The 19,394-nt window shown below is 42.1% G+C and overlaps 1 protein-coding gene across 2 annotated transcripts in view; it reads right to left on the reverse strand.

The window, feature by feature from the left end:
- Window positions 1-19,394, reverse strand: part of Nplp1 (Neuropeptide-like precursor 1) — a 363,389-nt gene that overhangs the window by 3,962 nt on the left and 340,033 nt on the right. The window contains exon 3 of one of the 2 annotated variants that reach the window (XM_067136354.2): window positions 18,227-18,386. The exons of the other annotated variant lie outside the window; for it this stretch is intronic. Coding sequence (XP_066992455.2) covers window positions 18,227-18,386 — 160 coding nt within the window. The remainder of the gene's footprint in view (window positions 1-18,226; window positions 18,387-19,394) is intronic. 2 annotated transcript variants of the gene reach the window in all.

Raw genomic sequence — 19,394 nt, forward strand, 5'->3', positions numbered from 1 at the left:
GAAGATTTTCATGCTGTAGTGTGCAGCGGTATGTTACGACATGACTTTAAGTGGTACAGGAATTTGCTATGATTTTTATCTGTGCTTGGTTTGTTATTTAGCTGCTTTTCTTAAGCACATTTTATTTTTACCACTTTTTTCATAAGCCCATTGTCCGACTAGTTGGCTGAATGGTAAATGTACTGGCCTTATGTTCAGAGGGCCGCGGGTTCGATTCCCGGCCGGGTCGGGGATTTTAACCTTCATTGGTTAATTCCAATGGCTTGGGGGCTGCGTGTTTGTGCTGTTTCCAACATCCCTGCAACTCAGACACCACACATAACACTTCCTCTACCACAATAACACGTAGTTACCTACACATGGCAGATGCCGCCCACTCTCATTGGAGGGTCTGCCTTACAAGAACTGCACTCGGCTAGAAATAGCCTCACGAAATTTATTTATACGCCCATTTTATTTTTATCACTCTTTTCGTGGAGCGATACGACGGCAAAGTAGTACCCGGCATTGCCTGGGCAAATTTATTAAGTGCAATTACTTACATCCCTCATACCCGAGACTATAAAAATTATCTATTGTCTATATTCTCCCCAGTTAGACTTGAGCTTCAATACTGAGGTTTTGTATGTGCATTCCCTTGTTGCTGTAAAAGCCTAAATTAGCCCCTTCTTAAATTCCTGTCCCCTAGATTTCATAAAAATATATTGCAGCTTAGTTTCCTCCCCTTTTTATCTTGAAATTTAATACCGAGTGTCACAAATTCATGTGCCGCTGTTTTACCGTAATGTTGTGAAAAACATAATTAGCCCCCTCTAAAAACCCCGTCCCTTTGAGTTCCTAAAAGTAGCTTATAGCTTAGTTCCTCATTTTATTTCGAACTTAAGTACCGAGTTTCCCAAATTTATGTGCCGCGGTTTTCTCATATTGCTGTGAAGACATAATTAGCCCCCTCTAACCTCGTACCTTTAAGTTCCTAAAAATAAATTGCAGATTATTTTCTTCCTCTTTTTATTTGAAAATTAAATAGTGAGTTTCACCAATATATGCGCCGCCGTTTTACCGTGATGTTGTTGAGCAGAGCCATTCGATATGGCAACCTTGCTGTCATAAGAGCAATACTGTTTTCGTAACATGGAATTACCTAATTTAAGTTATTAGGAACGCTCTGCCATCTGTTGATTATATTTAGAAGCTGAGTAAGGTCAGAGAATCAAAGAGTATCTATCAGAGAATATAAATCTTACATGATCAGAGGAAGTGTATACTCTCTGGCATGACAGGTAGTAATCAAAGATGGCTGCATGCAGTCACATTACTAATGCCCGGTTCCAGAAAAGCCAGTCAAAGTTTAACTGGAGTTTGATTGGCAATCAGTGTGGGTTTGATTGGCAATCATCCTATGTGAGTTGCAGAAACAGCAACCAGTGTTTGATCGACGATCAGTCTTAGATTTGACCAGCAAATTCATGCTGATCAAGCACTGATTCTCCAATCAGTGCCTGCAGTCTTTAAACTCAAGGATGCTTTTCTTTCATTAAATACATCTGATTAAACGTTTCAATGATAATTTCAAGTTCATGTAGAAAGTGCGATTTTAGTGACGTACTAGTTTGTTTTAAGTAGTCATTATTCTCACATATAAGTTCAATCTTGAATATGGAACGAGTTAATTTATATCAATCAAATCTTGAAATAATAATTACCTCTGACATATTAATATCCATGTAAATCGAGACTTTTTAGAATTAATAAGTCAACGTGACAAAAATTCAACCTATCCTCAACATGGTTGTTTACTCTTTTGTAATTTTGCCCACACAACATCGTTTTTTTAAAATGTTTATTTATATGCAAATATCCCTCAACTGTATTAAGTACTAAGTATTAAGTATTAACATTCAATGAAAAATTTGGTCCTCTCATTTTCTTAGTGGGGATATCACTCATATTGTCGTAAATTAATTAAATCAAACGAAAGCCTCAAAATCAGCTTTTTTTCACCGTTCTCAAACACGATGAGGATCAGCTGTTCTATGATTCACTGCCACTTTGATGTCTTTGCTAGATACCAAAGAGGATAAAATAGACACCATCCTTAAGGAATCAACACAGCAGTGGTCATTAATTGTGCTGTTGCCAGATTTATTTCCTTCTCGGATCTTCAATCAGTAAATTGGATAAAGTTGATCGGGGCTTAGGTTTTCTGCAACGCACTCTGGAATTAAAGTTGATTGGAAATCAGCTGATCTGTCATTAAGGACTGATTTGATAGACTTTTCTGCAACCGGGCATAAGGATGAGAATCGCATATTTCAAAATATTAATGAAAGTGTTAGTGGCTTAGCAACCTCCTAAGTACAGAATGTATTGCGGGCTAGGGTTAGCTTTCGTCTGTAGTTATTGGAGTGATCATTTAATAATTTAATTTTAGGATTACTTAATGTTGACTGAACTTAGAGACCTACTGATGATTCACCGACAGGTAATTCCGGAGAGAATAAAAGAGGAATGAAACAAATCGGTCCAGTAGAACGGCCGGACGGATAGCTATTTGCTTTACGTCGCACCGACACAGATATGTCTTATGGCGACGATGGGACAGGGAAGGGCTAGGAGTGGGAAGGAAGCGGCCGTGGCCTTAATTAAGGTACAGCCCCAGCATTCACCTGGTGTGAAAATGGGAAACCACAGAAAACCATATTCAGGGCTGCTGACAGTGGGGTTCGAACCTACTCTCTCCCGAATACTGGATACTGACCGCACTTAAGTGACTGCAGCTATCGAGCTCGGTCCGGACGGGTAGTTGGTGAAGTTAAATTATGGTTCCCTTTTGGGAATATAATTCTTGATTTTAAACTTGTTAGTCCCCTATATTATTGATGAATACATTATACTAATGATGATATGGGGATGATTGCTGTTTTAAGAGATTCCACGGTTTAAAAACCTGAAGATCTTGAATATTTTAACATGCGCAATCGAGAAAATTTGACAATGGTTTCCTTCGGAGAAGATTTTTGCTATAAAAGCCAAAGGCAGGCATTTATACAAGTGGGAGTACATGTCTTACATGTCTCCTCTAGTGCTCCGTGGCTGCCTTGTCCTGCAAACGAGGCTTGCAGTGAAGAGGCCCGCCGTCCCCTACAAGGACGGAATGAAAACCTGAGCGGTAGTAGTACACTGACTGACAGAGCAAATGCAACACCAAGAAGGAGTGGTCAGAACTTTATGCCAATTGCAGGGTAGACTGACGTCACTGAGGTATGCTCATGATGTGAAATGCGCCGCTGTGCTGCGCACGTAGCGAACGATAAATGGGACACGGCGTTGGCGAATGGCCCACTTCGTACCGTGATTTCTCAGCCGACAGTCATTGTAGAACGTGTTGTCGTGTGCCACAGGACACGTGTATAGCTAAGAATGCCAGGCCGCCGTCAACGGAGGCATTTCCAGCAGACAGACGACTTTATGAGGGGTATGGTGATCGGGCTGAGAAGGGCAGGTTGGTCGCTTCGTCAAATCGCAGCCGATACCCATAGGGATGTGTCCACAGTGCAGCGCCTGTGGCGAAGATGGTTGGCGCAGGGACATGTGGCACGTGCGAGGGGTCCAGGCGCAGCCCGAGTGACGTCAGCACGCGAGGATCGGCGCATCCGCCGCCAAGCGGTGGCAGCCCCGCACGCCACGTCAACCGCCATTCTTCAGCATGTGCAAGACACCCTGGCTGTTCCAATATCGACCAGAACAATTTCCCGTCGATTGGTTGAAGGAGGTCTGCACTCCCGGCGTCCGCTCAGAAGACTACCATTGACTCCACAGCATAGACGTGCACGCCTGGCATGGTGCCGGGCTAGAGCGACTTGGATGAGGGAATGGCGGAACGTCGTGTTCTCCGATGAGTCACGCTTCTGTTCTGTCAGTGATAGTCACCGCAGACGCGTGTGTCGTCGGCGTGGAGAAAGGTCAAATCCGGCAGTAACTGTGGAGCGCCCTACCGCTAGACAACGCGGCATCATGGTTTGGGGCGCTATTGCGTATGATTCCACGTCACCTCTAGTGCGTATTCAAGGCACGTTAAATGCCCACCGCTACGTGCAGCATGTGCTGCGGCCGGTGGTACTCCCGTACATTCAGGGGCTGCCCAATGCTCTGTTTCAGCAGGATAATGCCCGCCCACACAATGCTCGCATCTCCCAACAGGCTCTACGAGGTGTACAGATGCTTCCGTGGCCAGCGTACTCTCTGGATCTCTCACCAATCGAACACGTGTGGGATCTCATTGGACGCCGTTTGCAAACTCTGCCCCAGCCTCGTACGGACGACCAACTGTGGCAAATGGTTGACAGAGAATGGAGAACCATCCCTCAGGACACCATCCGCACTCTTATTGACTCTGTACCTCGACGTGTTTCTGCGTGCATCGCCGCTCGCGGTGGTCCTACATCCTACTGAGTCGATGCCGTGCGCATTGTGTAACCTGCATATCGGTTTGAAATAAACATTAATTATTCGTCAGTGCCGTCTCTGTTTTTCTCCAACTTTCATCCCTTTCGAACCACTCCTTCTTGGTGTTGCATTTGCTCTGTCAGTCAGTGTATAATACTATATTGAGAATCAACTCAAGAACTAAGCGGTCCCTTTGATGTTAGCCAGACTTCTGGTCAGGCTTCCGCAGCGGTAAATAGTTCCTAAGTTTGTTGCTTGTTGCTGCAGTCAGGAGCTTCCCTCAGTAGGGTTAGATATTCTGGTGAACTTACTTGACCAATTAAACAGTTTTGCGCTGTAAAGGTATGGAAAATATTTCAAAAGTTGTATATTATTCGGGTTCGTTACCAACTCTTATATATCATACGTAGATGGCTGTGATTAGTTATTGTTCTTGGTTGTATTTGTAGCAAAATAAATAGTTATTTAAAATGAGTTTGATATTTTATTGCTTTGTGTACTTTTAAGCTTTGTTCGAGTTCATTCCATTGCTGTTTAGTTCGCATATTTTTTTTACGGCGTTAAAGATGGATCCAAGAAAACTGTTGGCAATACTGGCTGCAATAGCATGCTCAATATACATAATGGCTGCCAGCCGTGAACAACTCGTGGGTGATGCTGTGACGCTTGAGTAACAAGTAAAATACTTTAAAGCTATTAAAAGTGGGAGGGGGAAATTAAGTAGGAAGTCTGAACAAATTGTTATGAACGTTTAAATTAGCCTACGAGATGAGAATCCGCTATGGACTGTGGAAGAAGTGGTGAAAAAACAAAAACAAAAAAACAAAACAAAAAACCAAAAAAAAAAACGCGCAGCTGACCGGAGTTTCTACATACAGTGTTTATACGGCTCGCGCGGAATTTAAAGGAATTCGTATGTTTTCTTGTGGTATTATATCGTATATGCTGGCCTGTGGTTGTTTATATATGTCGTGAGGGTTTCTGACGATACGTCTCCCTTGTCGCTGAAAATTTAGTTTTAAGAAAGTGTCTGAATTATGTAAACAAGCAATCAAGGCGATGAAATGAAATGAAATGGCGTATGGCTTTTAGTGCCGGGATGTGTCCGAGGACTTCGGCTCGCCAGGTGCAGGTCTCTTGATTTGACTCCCGTAGGCGACCTGCGCGTCATGATGAGGATGGAATCATGATGAAGACGACACATACACCCAGTCCCCGTGCCAGGGGAATTAACAAATTATGGTTAAAATTCCCGACCCTGCCGGGAATCGAACCCGGGACCGCTGTGGCCAAAGGCCAGCACGCTAACCATTTAGTCACGGAGCCGGACATCAAGGCGATAAGGAAAGTGAAATGAAACATAACTCAACTAAGCTGCATGCCAGATTTATGTGACAAAATGTTTGTTCATTTGACTGTTCGTCAGTAGGTCTATGTGTCAGCTCAGTTCGAACTATGCACACGCCGTAAGTACGACAGGAAAGGCCTTAACACGGTAAAGGTATAGGATCGTTAGCGTACCTGAAATAATAATAATAATAATAATAATAATAATAATAATAATAATAATAATAATAATAATAATAATAACTTTACCTTATTTTCGTAACTGCCCTCTTTCTGCAGAAATGTTGTCATGAGGGGATCATGAGTTCGTTTTTACCTTCCGAAAAAGAGACTACAATATTCACAACATTTCTGGAAACACTGTATTTTGCAATCTCTCTCATAGGTGGTTTTACACAATAAACCTTGCTTCTCTCGCCTCGATATTCGTCAGTAACTGTAGGTTTTACATGGTCAGTAAAGAAATAAATAGGTATGGTACGTAATCAAAGTACAACTATGGGAAAGGAAGTGATTTCTTTTGATGCTACACTATTTGAGAACCAAATACTTTAATATGATAATACCGGACAGCTTGCTGTTTTCAGTGAGAAAGTCGATAGTGCTGCTACCTACATGGCTTGGTGTGACCAACTCTTCAATAACATATTGTCATCTGTATGATTCTTGGCGCACTGCCGTGTTGTTTATAATGTATCAGTGTTTGTCACTAAATAATCTTACATTGCAGTTATATTCCAAGAAAAGTGTTATGCGCTGAACAAATTACCCACAAGCTAATGGGCATGGGAACTGATAAGGACAGCAAGTATTAAAAAAGTTATGACCTCGCATCTGTGTTGAGGTTACATTCTATGACCCTTATATTAAGAAAATCAATCAAATACTCTACTGAAATGTTAGTGGGACGTAACAACAATAATATTAACATATATGGAACTCTAGTATACTCAAACTTGAGGGTCCACATTGTTAAACAGTACCATAAATTTCACAAACGAAAACTTGTGGGCCTGTAGCGTAATGGTTATCGCGGTAGTCTTGAAATTGTAAATTGAAGGCCATGAGTTTCGAATCCAGTCATTTTTTACTGTAAGATAATAATAATAATAATAATAATAATAATAATAATAATAATAATAATAATAATAATAACACCGAGCTCGATAGCTGCAGTCGCTTAATTGCGGCCAGTATCCAGTATTCGGGAGATAGTAGGTTCGAACCCCACTGTCGGCAGCCCTGAAAATGGTTTTCCGTGGTTTCCCATTTTCACACCAGGCAAATGCTGGGGCTGTACCTTAATTAAGGCCACGGCCGCTTCCTTCCCACTCCTAGCCCTTCCCTGTCCCATCGTCGCCATAAGACCTATCTGTGTCGGTGCGACGTAAAGCAACTTGCAAAAAAAAAAAAAAAAAAAAAAAAAAAAAAATAATAATAATAATAATAATAATAATAATATTCTTTACGTCCCACTAAGTACTTTTACGGTTTTCGGAGACGCCGAAGTGCCGGTATATAGTTCCCCAGGAATTCTTTTACATGCCAGTAAATCTACCTACACGAGGCTGACGTATTTGAGCACCTACAAATACCACCGGACTGAGCCAGGATCGAACCTGCCAAATTTGGATCAGAAGGCCATCGCATCAACCGTCTGAGCCACTCAGCCCGGCGTAAGAAAATTCTTCTTCTTCTTTATCTGTTTACCCTCCAGGGTCGGTTTTTCCCTCGGACTCAGCCATGGATACCACCTCTACCGCCTCAAGGGCAGTGTCCTGGAGCTTCAGAATCTGGGTCGGAGGATATAACTGGGGAGGATGACCAGTACCTCGCCCAGGCGGCCTCACCTGCTATGCTGAACAGGGACCTTGCGGGGGCATAGGGAGTTTGGAAGGGATAGACAAGGAAGAGGGAAGGAAGCGGCCGTGGCCTTAAGTTAGGTACCATCCCGGCATTTGCCTGGAGAAGGATGGCCACTTCCAGGATGGCTGAGGTGGGAATCGAACCCATCCAGCCCTCGTACCACTTTTGATTTTCGTGGCAGAGCCTGGAATCGAACCCGGGCCTTCGGGGGTATTAGCTAATGACATGAACCACTACACCACAGAAGCGGGCAAGACAATTATTTCAGTGTATTACAGGCATAGGCTTGAGCACCAGTCCAACTAATTTAATACGTGTGTATGGTAATGCTTCATGCATAAATTTGTGAAAGAGACTTTAGGAAATTCTGAACACTTCTTCCTTGTCAAGAACATCCTAGTTCACTCACCGTAACCCCAATGTATTATGTATTTCTGTCTTCAGAAGTAAAACAGAAAATTCAAAGTACAGCAAAAACGAGAGAGCAGTGTGAGCTGAGTTCTCCTGTAGCATTCGGGAAGATCGGCCTATCGAAGAATAAGAATACGAAGAAGAAGAGAAGAGGAAGAAGTCAAAATAATGGATCAGAACTCCTGTTCCTTAATTACAGCTTCTCTTTCCCAAAATTGCAATAAATCATGGATGTTGTTAAGTTATCTGCCCGCTCTGGCGCTTTGGCTGAATGGTTAGCGCTTCGTGCCTCCCGTTCTTCATTCTTCGGAGCGTTGGATCTCTTCCATTTCCCTTCTGATTAGTGTTAATAGAGGATGGCTGGCCAGTTGTACTTCCTATCAAAATTAATCACCACCACGGAAAGGTCAGCGTACTGGCCTTCGGTTCAGAGGACCCTGGTACGATTCCCGACTGAGTCGGAGATTTTATTCGCGTCTGTTAATTCCTGTAGATCGGGGGCTACGGGTTTGTGTTCGTATTCATACGCATCTTCAAATATATACAACACATCACACGAGAAACAACCACAGAAACACGAGGTAGTGAATATATATCCCTCCACATACGATTGGTGGTAGGAAAGGCATCCGGCCGCAAAACTAGGCTAAGTCCATATAACGTCCTTCGCCAGGCTAGAAAAAACTGGAGAGAGTAGGTAGTTGTTAAATATTTCCCCCAGAGGATGGTTGGATCCTCAAACAAATGCTGCTTTTAATTTTCAAGACATAGCGAAAGGCACGGGTAACATAATGCTCGTTTGGAGGTTTATGAAAGAGGCATTTCATATTTTAAAATGCCATTATTAATTATTATGATTATTCAATTTATTATTTTGACAAAAATATTTCCATTGAGTGTAGTGCATTCCTCTCAACTGTAGCATAGACGAGTATGCAGTTCACACCAACACGCTAGATGTCACCACCATCGCTGTTCGCACTCGACTCAATGCTGTTGAGATAGAGCTGTCCGGTATTGGTGTATTAAAGTATTTGTTGAGAACGACAGACGCACGACGTAAATATTAAGCTGGTTGTGGCGGTGGAGAATCGAGACGGGAAGTGGGAACAGGGGACGTGCTCACATGCGGAAGAATACTTTTCCTCAGCTCTTGAGTTGACTTTCAGAATAGACACCAGCGTCTTGGAAAGGTGTGGCAATCCAACTGACGAGCACACTACGACACTGGGGCAAAACGTAGGTAATTTCACAGTTAAAACATTCTAAAGAGCTTGAATATTTTGAAATATTTATTGTTTTGCTTTGGTACAGGATATTTTTAATTTTCAGTTTCCGTCATTTAAGATAACTTGGGACACCCAGTCTTAAATACTAAAAGCCCGTTCACTCTGGGTGTGAACATGCAGATTAATCGACATGTTCTACACAAAGAAAAGTGGGGTAGTAATTACAGCTGAAACTCGATAACATATTACTCACTGTAAGAAGAAGAATCTACTGCAAACAATTACTTACACTTCTTGTTGAATAAACACAGAAGGACAGTTCTCTACTTGACGACACAGCTACTCAGGGTTCAAGGAAGGTTGGGTGTGGTTTCAATTGAAAGAACAAACAGTTCCATGACTTCTTATCTTTGCAAAATTGTACATTTTGACCAAATTTCACTATTACAATTAAATCAAGCCGGTTTTCCTTACAAGACTCTATTTTCGACATTCGGTAGTGTACGCTATGCCACATTGATAATCTATTATTTAAAGAAGTCTGTTCCAAATTAGCAAACTTTAGATGCTAAATCGAAGTGCTAGAGATCATAAGGGGTGCTCGTGATGATTATTGTTTTAAGAGGAAGTACAACTGGGAAATTAATATGCAAGTTAAATCATGGGTAGTTACCGCCCCTGTCCGGATCTGTGGCTAAATGTTTAGCGTGCTGGCCTTTGGTCACAAGAGTCCCGGGTTCGATTCCCGGCAAGGTCGGGAATTTTAACCATCATTGGTTAATTTCTCTGGCACGTCGGATGGGTGTATGTGGCGTCTTCAGCATTTCACCCTCATCACGACGCACAGGTCGCCTACGGGCGTCAAATCGAAAGACCTGTACCTGGTGAGCCGAACATTTTCTCGGACACTCCCGGCACTAAAAGCCATACGCCATTTCATTTCACCGCCCCTCAAAGAGCTGATTTCTGAAGAAATTCTAAAAAAGAAAGCCTCATATTTCCCTTTGAGTAAATCATATAATCGTGTGTTTCAACAATTGAAACTTAAATTGATATCGATTAATTTATTTGCATCTAATGAATCGTTTACGAGAGGCATCTGCACGGAATTTGGAGTCAACAATAAGACTCAGTGCATCGATAGGGAGAAACTGACTCAGGGACTGCGAAACTACCACGATTGTACAGGGTGTTTCACTCCAAGTGGGGCCGGCCGGCCGGCGCAGCGTAGCGGGTAAATGGGCGAGCTGAAGGTCAGACAGGCACGTGGCAACTCGCTGAGCTTGGAGCCGGGAGAGCGCCCGTATGAATCGCATGTAAAATAACCAGCACACATAATAACGCATAATCAAAGTAAAATAATTTCTCACCTTCTCACAGATTGCCAACGGCCGTAGCCGTGTTGAGACACAGGACCCCGTGAGATCTCCGAAGTTAAGCAACATTGGGCGTGGTCAGGAGTTGGACGGGTTGCCACGCGCTGTTGGTGGGGGTAAGGGAATAGAGAGTGGAAAGGAACTGGCCACCCTACCGCACGTAAACTCCGGCTCAGGAACACCTCTGCGGAGATTCGGACCTGCCTTCGGGCAGTATAACCCTTACCTTACCTTGTCACAGAAGATGTTGAAAATGTTCCCCACCTGCATCTACACATTTCTGGCTTCATCTAAGGAATTTTTCATTCATACGCATTGGTTCATCTACCGAGATAGCCTCAATTTCTCTCGTGATATTTTGTTCGAGTTCATTTAGAATGTGGGGGTTTGTTCTTTAGCCGTGTGCGCGGTTGCCGAGTCTTGCTGGAAATATCCAGATCGGCATTCATTTTCCGTCAATTGTTAAAAAAAGTGGTACGAGAATTTTATTCCTATATCCCTGCCCAGTGATTGTAGTTTCGAAAACTATAGGCCCTATTATCCTGTCTACAGTTACTGCCGCCAATACTCCGATTTTCACGCTCTAGATGAACTCCAACAAAATATTACGAGATAAATTGAGGCCATCTCGATGGATGAACGAATGCGTATGAATGAAAATTTCCTTAGATAAAGCCGGAAATGTGTAGATGCAGGTGGAGGATATTTTCAACATCTTCTGTGACAAGGTGAGAAATTATTTTACTTTGATTATCTGTTATTATGTGTGTTTGTTATTTACATGCGATTCATACGGGCTCTCTCCCGCCCCAAGCTCACCGATTTGCCGTGTGCTCGTCTGACGTTCAGCTTGCCCATGTACCCGCTGCGCTGCGCCGGCCGGCCGGCCCCACTTTGAGTGAAACACCCTCTAGTAATCCGTTCTCTACAGTACGATGACATAAGGCCTCTTTGATAAAAGAGGAGCCGTCTTTATGTCTTCCACTCATGGTCATCTATCAGTACTTCACATCATAGCCGCCAAGATTACATCGACCATCTGTACTTTAAGGCCCTTCTTTGATATGTTTTTCAGTCATGGCCACCCATCGATATTTTTAATCCACAGTCTGAACGGTTGCTAAGTAACGTCGCTTCACACATTTTGTGCCGCTAATTTCGTGACACAAATTTTCAGATAACCCTCAGCCATAAGACTAATTATGTCAAACATGGCTTATTGAAACGTGTCACATACTCACAGAGTGACAATCATTTTAAAGTGGTTTGTAAATACATTTGTCTTTAGTTCCTGTTGTTTGAAGGGGTAGATAAAATTAAATGAACTCTTCACAAACAGTCCTTTATTTAACTGGCTCGTGTTCTAAAGCTAAAAGTTTTTTTTTTAAAAATTGTACTGTAAAATTAAGAGGCTACAAGTTAGATTAAAAATGGGATGTGGTTATGTATCACAACGATTGAGGATAGATTACACATTGGTGTGTAATAGGCTTATCAAACGTAAGAGTGAATTAGAGAACTCATACTATATTAATAATTTAAGGAACACAAGTGGTAAGTTATAAATGAGATATTAATAGGAAATACTAACAAAAGCAAGGATATTAATTTGAGAATACATGATAAAATAGTTACAAATCCAAAAGAAATTTCTTTTTATTATTTATTTGCTATTTGCTTTACGTCGCACCGACACAGATATGTCTTATGGCGACGATGGGATGGGAAAGGCCTAGGAAGTGGAAGGAAGCGGCCGTGGCCTTAATTAAGGTACAGCCCCGGCATTTGCCGGGTGTGAAAATGGGAAACCACGGAAAACCAACTTCAGGGCTGCCGACAGTGGGGCTCGAACCCACGATCTCCCACGGATAGGGAACAATTTGTGAATTGTATGAATACCAACAGGGCTCAGTGTTAGGACAGTTACTTTTTATTATTTTTATTAACGATATTGCTAACTTACATCTCAGAGGTAGATTATCACTTTTTGAAGATGACACCAATATATTCTATATCGGTGATAACATTCAAGAACTTGAACAAAATATGCAGCATGATACAAATTTATTTGAAATATGGTTCTGTACAAATCGATTTACAATCAATCTGACAAAAACCAATTATATTTTATTTCATAAACCTAAAAATAATTATTTTTAGATTTAAAATTGACGTTTTTTGGGCAATCGGTACCTAGAGTAAAGGCCGCTAATTTCTTGGACTAATTATTGACGAATCACTAACGTGGAAGAATCATGTTGAATCTATCTGTGACAAACTGATCCCAGCTATTGGCGTTCTAAATAGACTGAAATACAAAGTTTCTCATGGTTTATTGAAAAGTGTTTTCCAAGCGCTAATTGAGAGCCATATTACTTATATGAAAATACTTTTTAAATTGCCTCTGTTAATTCCTACTGAGCAATTGTACAGACTATGTAATGTTCTCTCACTTGACAGCCTACGATATAAATCTTCATTGTGTATGATATATAAAATTATTCGTAATTTGGCACACTCATATACGTCATGTAAAACTAATTCAGTAATTCACAATTATAATACAGGAAATGGTAATAATATCCACTGCACTGTTATCCATTCAAATAAATATGATTATCTTAAATTGAAAAATGTAGATTTAATACATTTTGAAACTGACTTTTACATTTTCCTTCTTGTATATTTAGTAGTTGGTGTGTGCTTGTTTACTCTTACAGTGTATCATTATGAAACAATTCAATTATATAAAACATATACATATGATAATTTTTATAGGATATATTAATATTTTATGAAACTAACGTAACTTATATGTGATATGTAGTACTTAGATCTATTCATGTAACCAAAATTACTATTAACTGATTTGATGTAACAAACTTTATTACTGGAGTGTATTAATTTACTTTATAAATACTCTGTAGCCATGATAATATTAGAATGTACTGCACCACAGTGAGCTTTAGCTCAGGTGCCTCAGCTAATAAATAAATTTAAAAAAAAATGTATGCTTCCTACATAAACGTCTACATTTTCAACGAAAAATAATTACATTTTTCGCAAGAATTAATACCAGTTGTTACAAGTTATACTACAGCTTCCGTGGCTCAGGCGACAGCGCGCATGCCTCTCACCACTCGGTTCCGTGGTTCGACTCCCGGTCACTCGATGTGATTTGTGCTGGAGGCCAGACAGGTTTTTCTCCGGATACTCCGGTTTTTCCAGCAACACTCTCCAATGTCATTTCATTTCATCAGCCGGTCATTAATCACTGCCCCCGAGGAGTGCGACAGTCTTCGGCAGCCGGCTCAATTCCTATCCTCACCGCTAGATGGAGGTCTCCATTCATTACATTCCTGAGCCGGTCGAATGACTGGAACCAGGCTGTGGATTATTATTTTTTCGCAAGTTGTACCAACAGTGCCAATGCTAGCACGTGACACTGTCGTGTCAGTAGTAGGCTGTTTTACAGACACAATCTATGCTCGTGCAGTCAGGTTTGGTGCCTTTCATTGTGAATGTTATGTTCCAACGCTACTCACATTTTCTGTAGAACAATACGCCGATGTAGATTTTATTTTGGGTATCTGTGATGGTAATGTTACTATTGCTTCGGCTGAGTATCACAGGCGGTAATCTAATTCTTGATTCTAAATCCTAAAGCAATGCAAAAGAAGTACAGCACATTACGGGAAATAGTTACGCATCACAAAATTGCAACCTGTAAGGAGCGTGAACATCACATGGGTCCATTCTGAATGTTTAAATAGTATTTATGTTTCACCCCTTTATGTAATGTACCTGAAGACGGCCCAAAGGCGCCGAAACTTGTCCTAATTTTGTAACAAATTTACAATTTGAAAAATTGTAAATAAATGTGTCCGCCTCTGTAGTGTAGTGGTTAGCGTGATTAGCTGCCACCCCCAGAGGCCCGGGTTCGATTCCCAGCTCTGCCACGAAACTTGAAAAGTGGTACGAGGGCTGGAGTGGAGTCCACTCAGCTTCGGGAGGTCAAATGAGTAGAGGAGGGCTGGATTCCCACCTCAGCCATCCTCGAAGTGGTTTTCCGTGGTTTCCCACTTCTCCTCCAGGCATATGTCGGGATGGTACCTAACTTAAGGTCACGGCCACTCCCTACCCTCTTTCTTCCATGTCCCTTCCAATCTTCCCATCCCCAACAGAAGGCCCCTGTTTAGCATAGCAGGTGAGGCCACCTGGTAAAGGTACTGGTCCTCCTCCCCAGTTGTATTCTCGACCGAAAGTTTCACGTTTCAGGGTACTGCCCTTGAGGCGGTAGAGGTAGTTTCCCTCGCTGAGTCCGAGGGAAAAACCAACCCTGGAGGGTATACAGATTAAGAAGAAGAAGAAGAAGAAGAAATAAATTTCATTTTAGAATAACAACTTTATTTTTCATAGAACAGTAATGAAATTGTAGACACAGGTAGCTTGGACCATGGAAATACATTTCACTATATCACATGTTCAATGTGGCCTCCACTGCGGCGGACAGTCTTTTCGAGACGAGTACGCATGTTTCTGTCGACTTTGCGGCACAGGTCTTCGTGAATTTCACTGCAGAGCTGCGCAATCCGAGCACTCATTTCCATGCGGCTTTGAGGTCTTGAAGCCAAGAGGTTTTTTTTCAAGCAGCCCCATAAAAAGAAATCACAAGAATTTAAATCTGGGTTTAAAGTAGGCCAGAAGAATCCGCCATTATTTATGTACTGTGGGTAACGATGAGATTACACGATCACCAAATACTCCTCTCAAAAACTCAAGAACATCGTTAGCTGTGTGAGATGTTGCATCATCTTTCATAAGCCACTGCGTATGAATAGGGGGGTCTGTAGCGAGAAGTTGAGGCATGAATTCATTCTCCAGCATGTCCTTGTATCGCTGAGCATTATCTGACTGAAGAAAAATGGTCCAATTAGCCCATGATTTGACAGAGTTACCCACACACTCACTTCTTCCCCATACGTGGTTTCTTCATGAATAATGTATGGTTTTTCTGTAGCCCAAAACCACACATTTTTTTATAAACTGCCCCGTTGAGGTGAAAATTGGCTTCATCAGAGAACCAGGTGTTAAACAGTACTTCATCTGTATCTTGAGCCCATAAGACGTACTGCAATATTTTCTGCCTGTGAAGATCTGCTAGCTTCTGTAGAACAGTCATTTTGTACGGGTACAATTGAAGATTATCGTGTAACATTCTTTGAACTGAATGGCGCGATATTCCACTTTATCTTGAAGCTCCCCATGCTGACTTGTGTGAGCTGCGCTGCATGGCGACCCTCAGCGCAGCGATGTTTTCAGTAGACCGAACCGCTGGTGCACGTGGTCGCTTTTCTTCCTTCACACTGCCTTGTTCTTCAAAGTTTCTGTATACGCGAAGGATGGCGTTCCTTGCTGGAGCCCACATATTCTGAAATACAGCTAGAAATTTCCTTTGTGACGCCGTAACACTTTTTGATTCGCAGTAAAAGATTTTCGGCGCGCTGTTGAACGGAGAGTCGGCCGTGGTCGCCCATGGCAGAAAGCTCACTGGAATGCAGGCATTCAGAAACAAAGCAGCAGTGTCACATCTACCGTTATTTCTATGAAACAGGGAAGGTGTGCGCGAAATTTGAACAACATAGTACATAAGTTGCATTTTATATTTGCTTTTCAAATGTGCCAACTATTTATGCGCCCCCCTGTATAATGTACATCTCTCCAGGCTTGCGCTATCTGACGTTGTCCTGGGCTAGCGCTCGTAACAGCTGTTTCTCATGCACGCAGAGCTGTCAATCAGCTCGTAACAGCTGTTTCTCATGCACGCAGAGCTGTCAGTCAGCTCGTAACAGCTGTTTCCCATGCACGCAGAGCTGTCAGTCAGCTCGTAAGAGCTGTTTCTCATGCACGCAGAGCTGTCAGTCAGCTCGTAACAGCTGTTTCCCATGCACGCAGAGCTGTCAGTCAGCTCGTGACCTTGAGATGCCTGACCTAAAGCATTAGGATGCTTGTCAGGCGCATAAGGTCAATTGACCTCAGTTCTATTCAACACATCTGAGACGCAAATGAGAAGGAAGTGCACACCCTGGACCCTGCTCCAACTAGTCTCTGTGCTGTGGTCTTAGTCCCTGTGCATCCGGTGTTCTATGGAATCCATGGCACGCTACATCGCTACCATCATATGGGCGAAAGTGCTTCACGCTTCTAGCAAGTTATCTCTAATTTAATTCCTCATCAGTATATAAAACTTTACATTATTTATTTGTCGACCATCATTCCCTTAGCTTCACAGAACATACTCATTACATCTAAAGTGCTTCGATGATCAGTAGTTATTTTATATCCCAGTATTGAAATTAAACTACTATACTTTTCTCTATTATATAAAATCAAACCAAACCAAACCCCATGGCACTACAGCCCTTGAAGGGCCTTGGCCTACCAAGCGGCCGCTGCTCAGCCCGAAGGCCTGCAGATTACGAGGTGTCGTGTGGCCAGTACGACGAATCCTCTCGGTCGTTATTCTTGGATTTCTAGACTGGGGCCGCTATCTCACCGTCAATAGCTCCTCAATTCTAATCGCGTAGGCTGAGTGGACCTCGAACCAGCCCTCAGGTCCAGGTAAAAATCCCTGACCTGGTCGGGAATCGAACCCGGCGCCTCCGGGTAAGAGGGATGTACGCTACCCCTACACCACGGTGCCGGCTTTCTCTATTCTATAACAGCTGACAAAATAATTTATTCTAACGACAGTTAAAACATTCAATTAATTAATGCAATTTTGCAAGACGTTTGTAGGAATATTGTATTTACTTGTAAGAAAAATTGTATGTAGTGAAGTACACTACACAGAGTGGTCGTAAACAACGTGAAAAACGTGTGTGAGCGTTTAAGGGTTTCTCATACTGATTAATAATTTGGAAAAAATCATGATCTCGAGCCGTTCTCATTTTATCAGCTGTTGAAGTTAGTCAATCAGATCGCTTGGGGTGCAAATTCAAATGAGCTTTGCGAGGCGGCATTGCTAAATCTGCACGTGACTTAATATCGGCTTGAGAACCATGCCGAGAAATCCGCATCAAACACAAACACACCGCAGGTTTCAGCTGGAGTCACCGTAGCGTACTTGCTAGGACGCGATCCTGTCAGCTCGGACGTCCGTGTACAAATCTCTCTCCTGGCGAAGTTCTTTTCTCCGACTGGTGCTCTCAAGCCGGTCCTAAGCCACGTGAAGATTTAACAACACCACCTAGCAAAGTCTATTTGAATTCGCCGTCGAAGTGATCTGATTGTCTAACTTCATAAAATGAAAATAGCGCAGATAATGAATTATTTTTTCGAATTATTTATGGACACGACCAACTTTCTAATGCTCATATATTCGGTTCACGTTGTTTTCGATCACCCTATTTAGCCTACAATAGACAGAACGGAGTACATTTAAAACAAGACGAGTTTGAAGGAGGAGTTTGAACATCTATTACATTTTGGGCTGTTGTACTGTTTGTTCTTTCATTTGATGAGGAAAGTGTGAAGGACATAAAATCTGACCTGAAACTGGTCCTCTTGATGGTGCGACCCGAGCGGCTGTACCGGGAGTTACGGAAGGCCGGCAGCCAGCCTAGACGAGCCAGAGCGCCGATATGCCTCTTGCTGATGGAGGAAGAAGATTTGGAAGAGGGCTGGAACCAGCCGCTTCTGGCGACAGAGCCTGCAACGCACGACAGCTTGGGGCCGAACTCAACATCTCCTGGGATGAGGGAAGAGGAGAGGTCGGGAGAGGGAAGGATATCCTACTGTCATCTGAGCGCAGCCTACCTAGCTTCCTTAGACTTCCGCTTGTGATTTATGAGTTATATACCGAGAATGACATTAGAACATGAATTTAATGGAATCTTGCCCACAGTTCTCGTAGTACAAGACAATTGAAAATTATCATTAATCCATTTTATTCCACTTATTCACTAAATCCAAGCAAAAACAATATTTCGACTTTCCCCAACTGGAGATTGTCTCTGAGGAGAAAGTGAAACAAGATACAATTTAATTGTATTTGTAAGAGATTGATTACCACGTTGGGCGCCAATCTCTTTTTGAAATTTTGTTCTGTGGGCCGACACTTTAGCTTTAGCTCGTTTCCACCGTGGCCTATCAAGGAATCCAAAAATAGTCATCGGTATTACATAATGGTTGATTAGAACATTTGACATTTGTGGTTACATTAAAAATGTTTGGGAGGTATGATTATTCAGGATTTGGATTAAATATTTCAAGACATTTACTGCAACTTCTGAATAATGCTTGATAGAGGTTAAATAATCCGTAGAACTTGACAAAAATGAGATGAATGGTTCCTCTAGCGCCAGCCATTAATCCATTAATCCGATGACATCGTTATCATCGACTAGTACCCTTTTTCATAGAATGGGATTGCTTTCTTTTCCTCGTGAACCTCATTGGGTTGTGTTTCAGACTTTTGAAATCTGATCGTTGGATCGATTATAATGTTCTTTCGATGATCTTCGAAGGCTATCGTGCCAATTCGACTGGTGCTGCCAGTAACAGACAGACCATTAACAAATTTCGAACTGTAAATCCCGAGTTCTGTAAAGCTTGAGCAATAACAGACTGTATTTTATGATGCCTTGTATTTCATGGAGCATTTAGAAAAGTATATGTGATATTCCAAATATACTGATTTTATAGCGAAGCTCATGTA

Source organism: Anabrus simplex, chromosome 1, assembly GCF_040414725.1.
Source record: "Anabrus simplex isolate iqAnaSimp1 chromosome 1, ASM4041472v1, whole genome shotgun sequence".
In the NCBI taxonomy this organism is placed as follows: domain Eukaryota; kingdom Metazoa; phylum Arthropoda; class Insecta; order Orthoptera; family Tettigoniidae; genus Anabrus; species Anabrus simplex.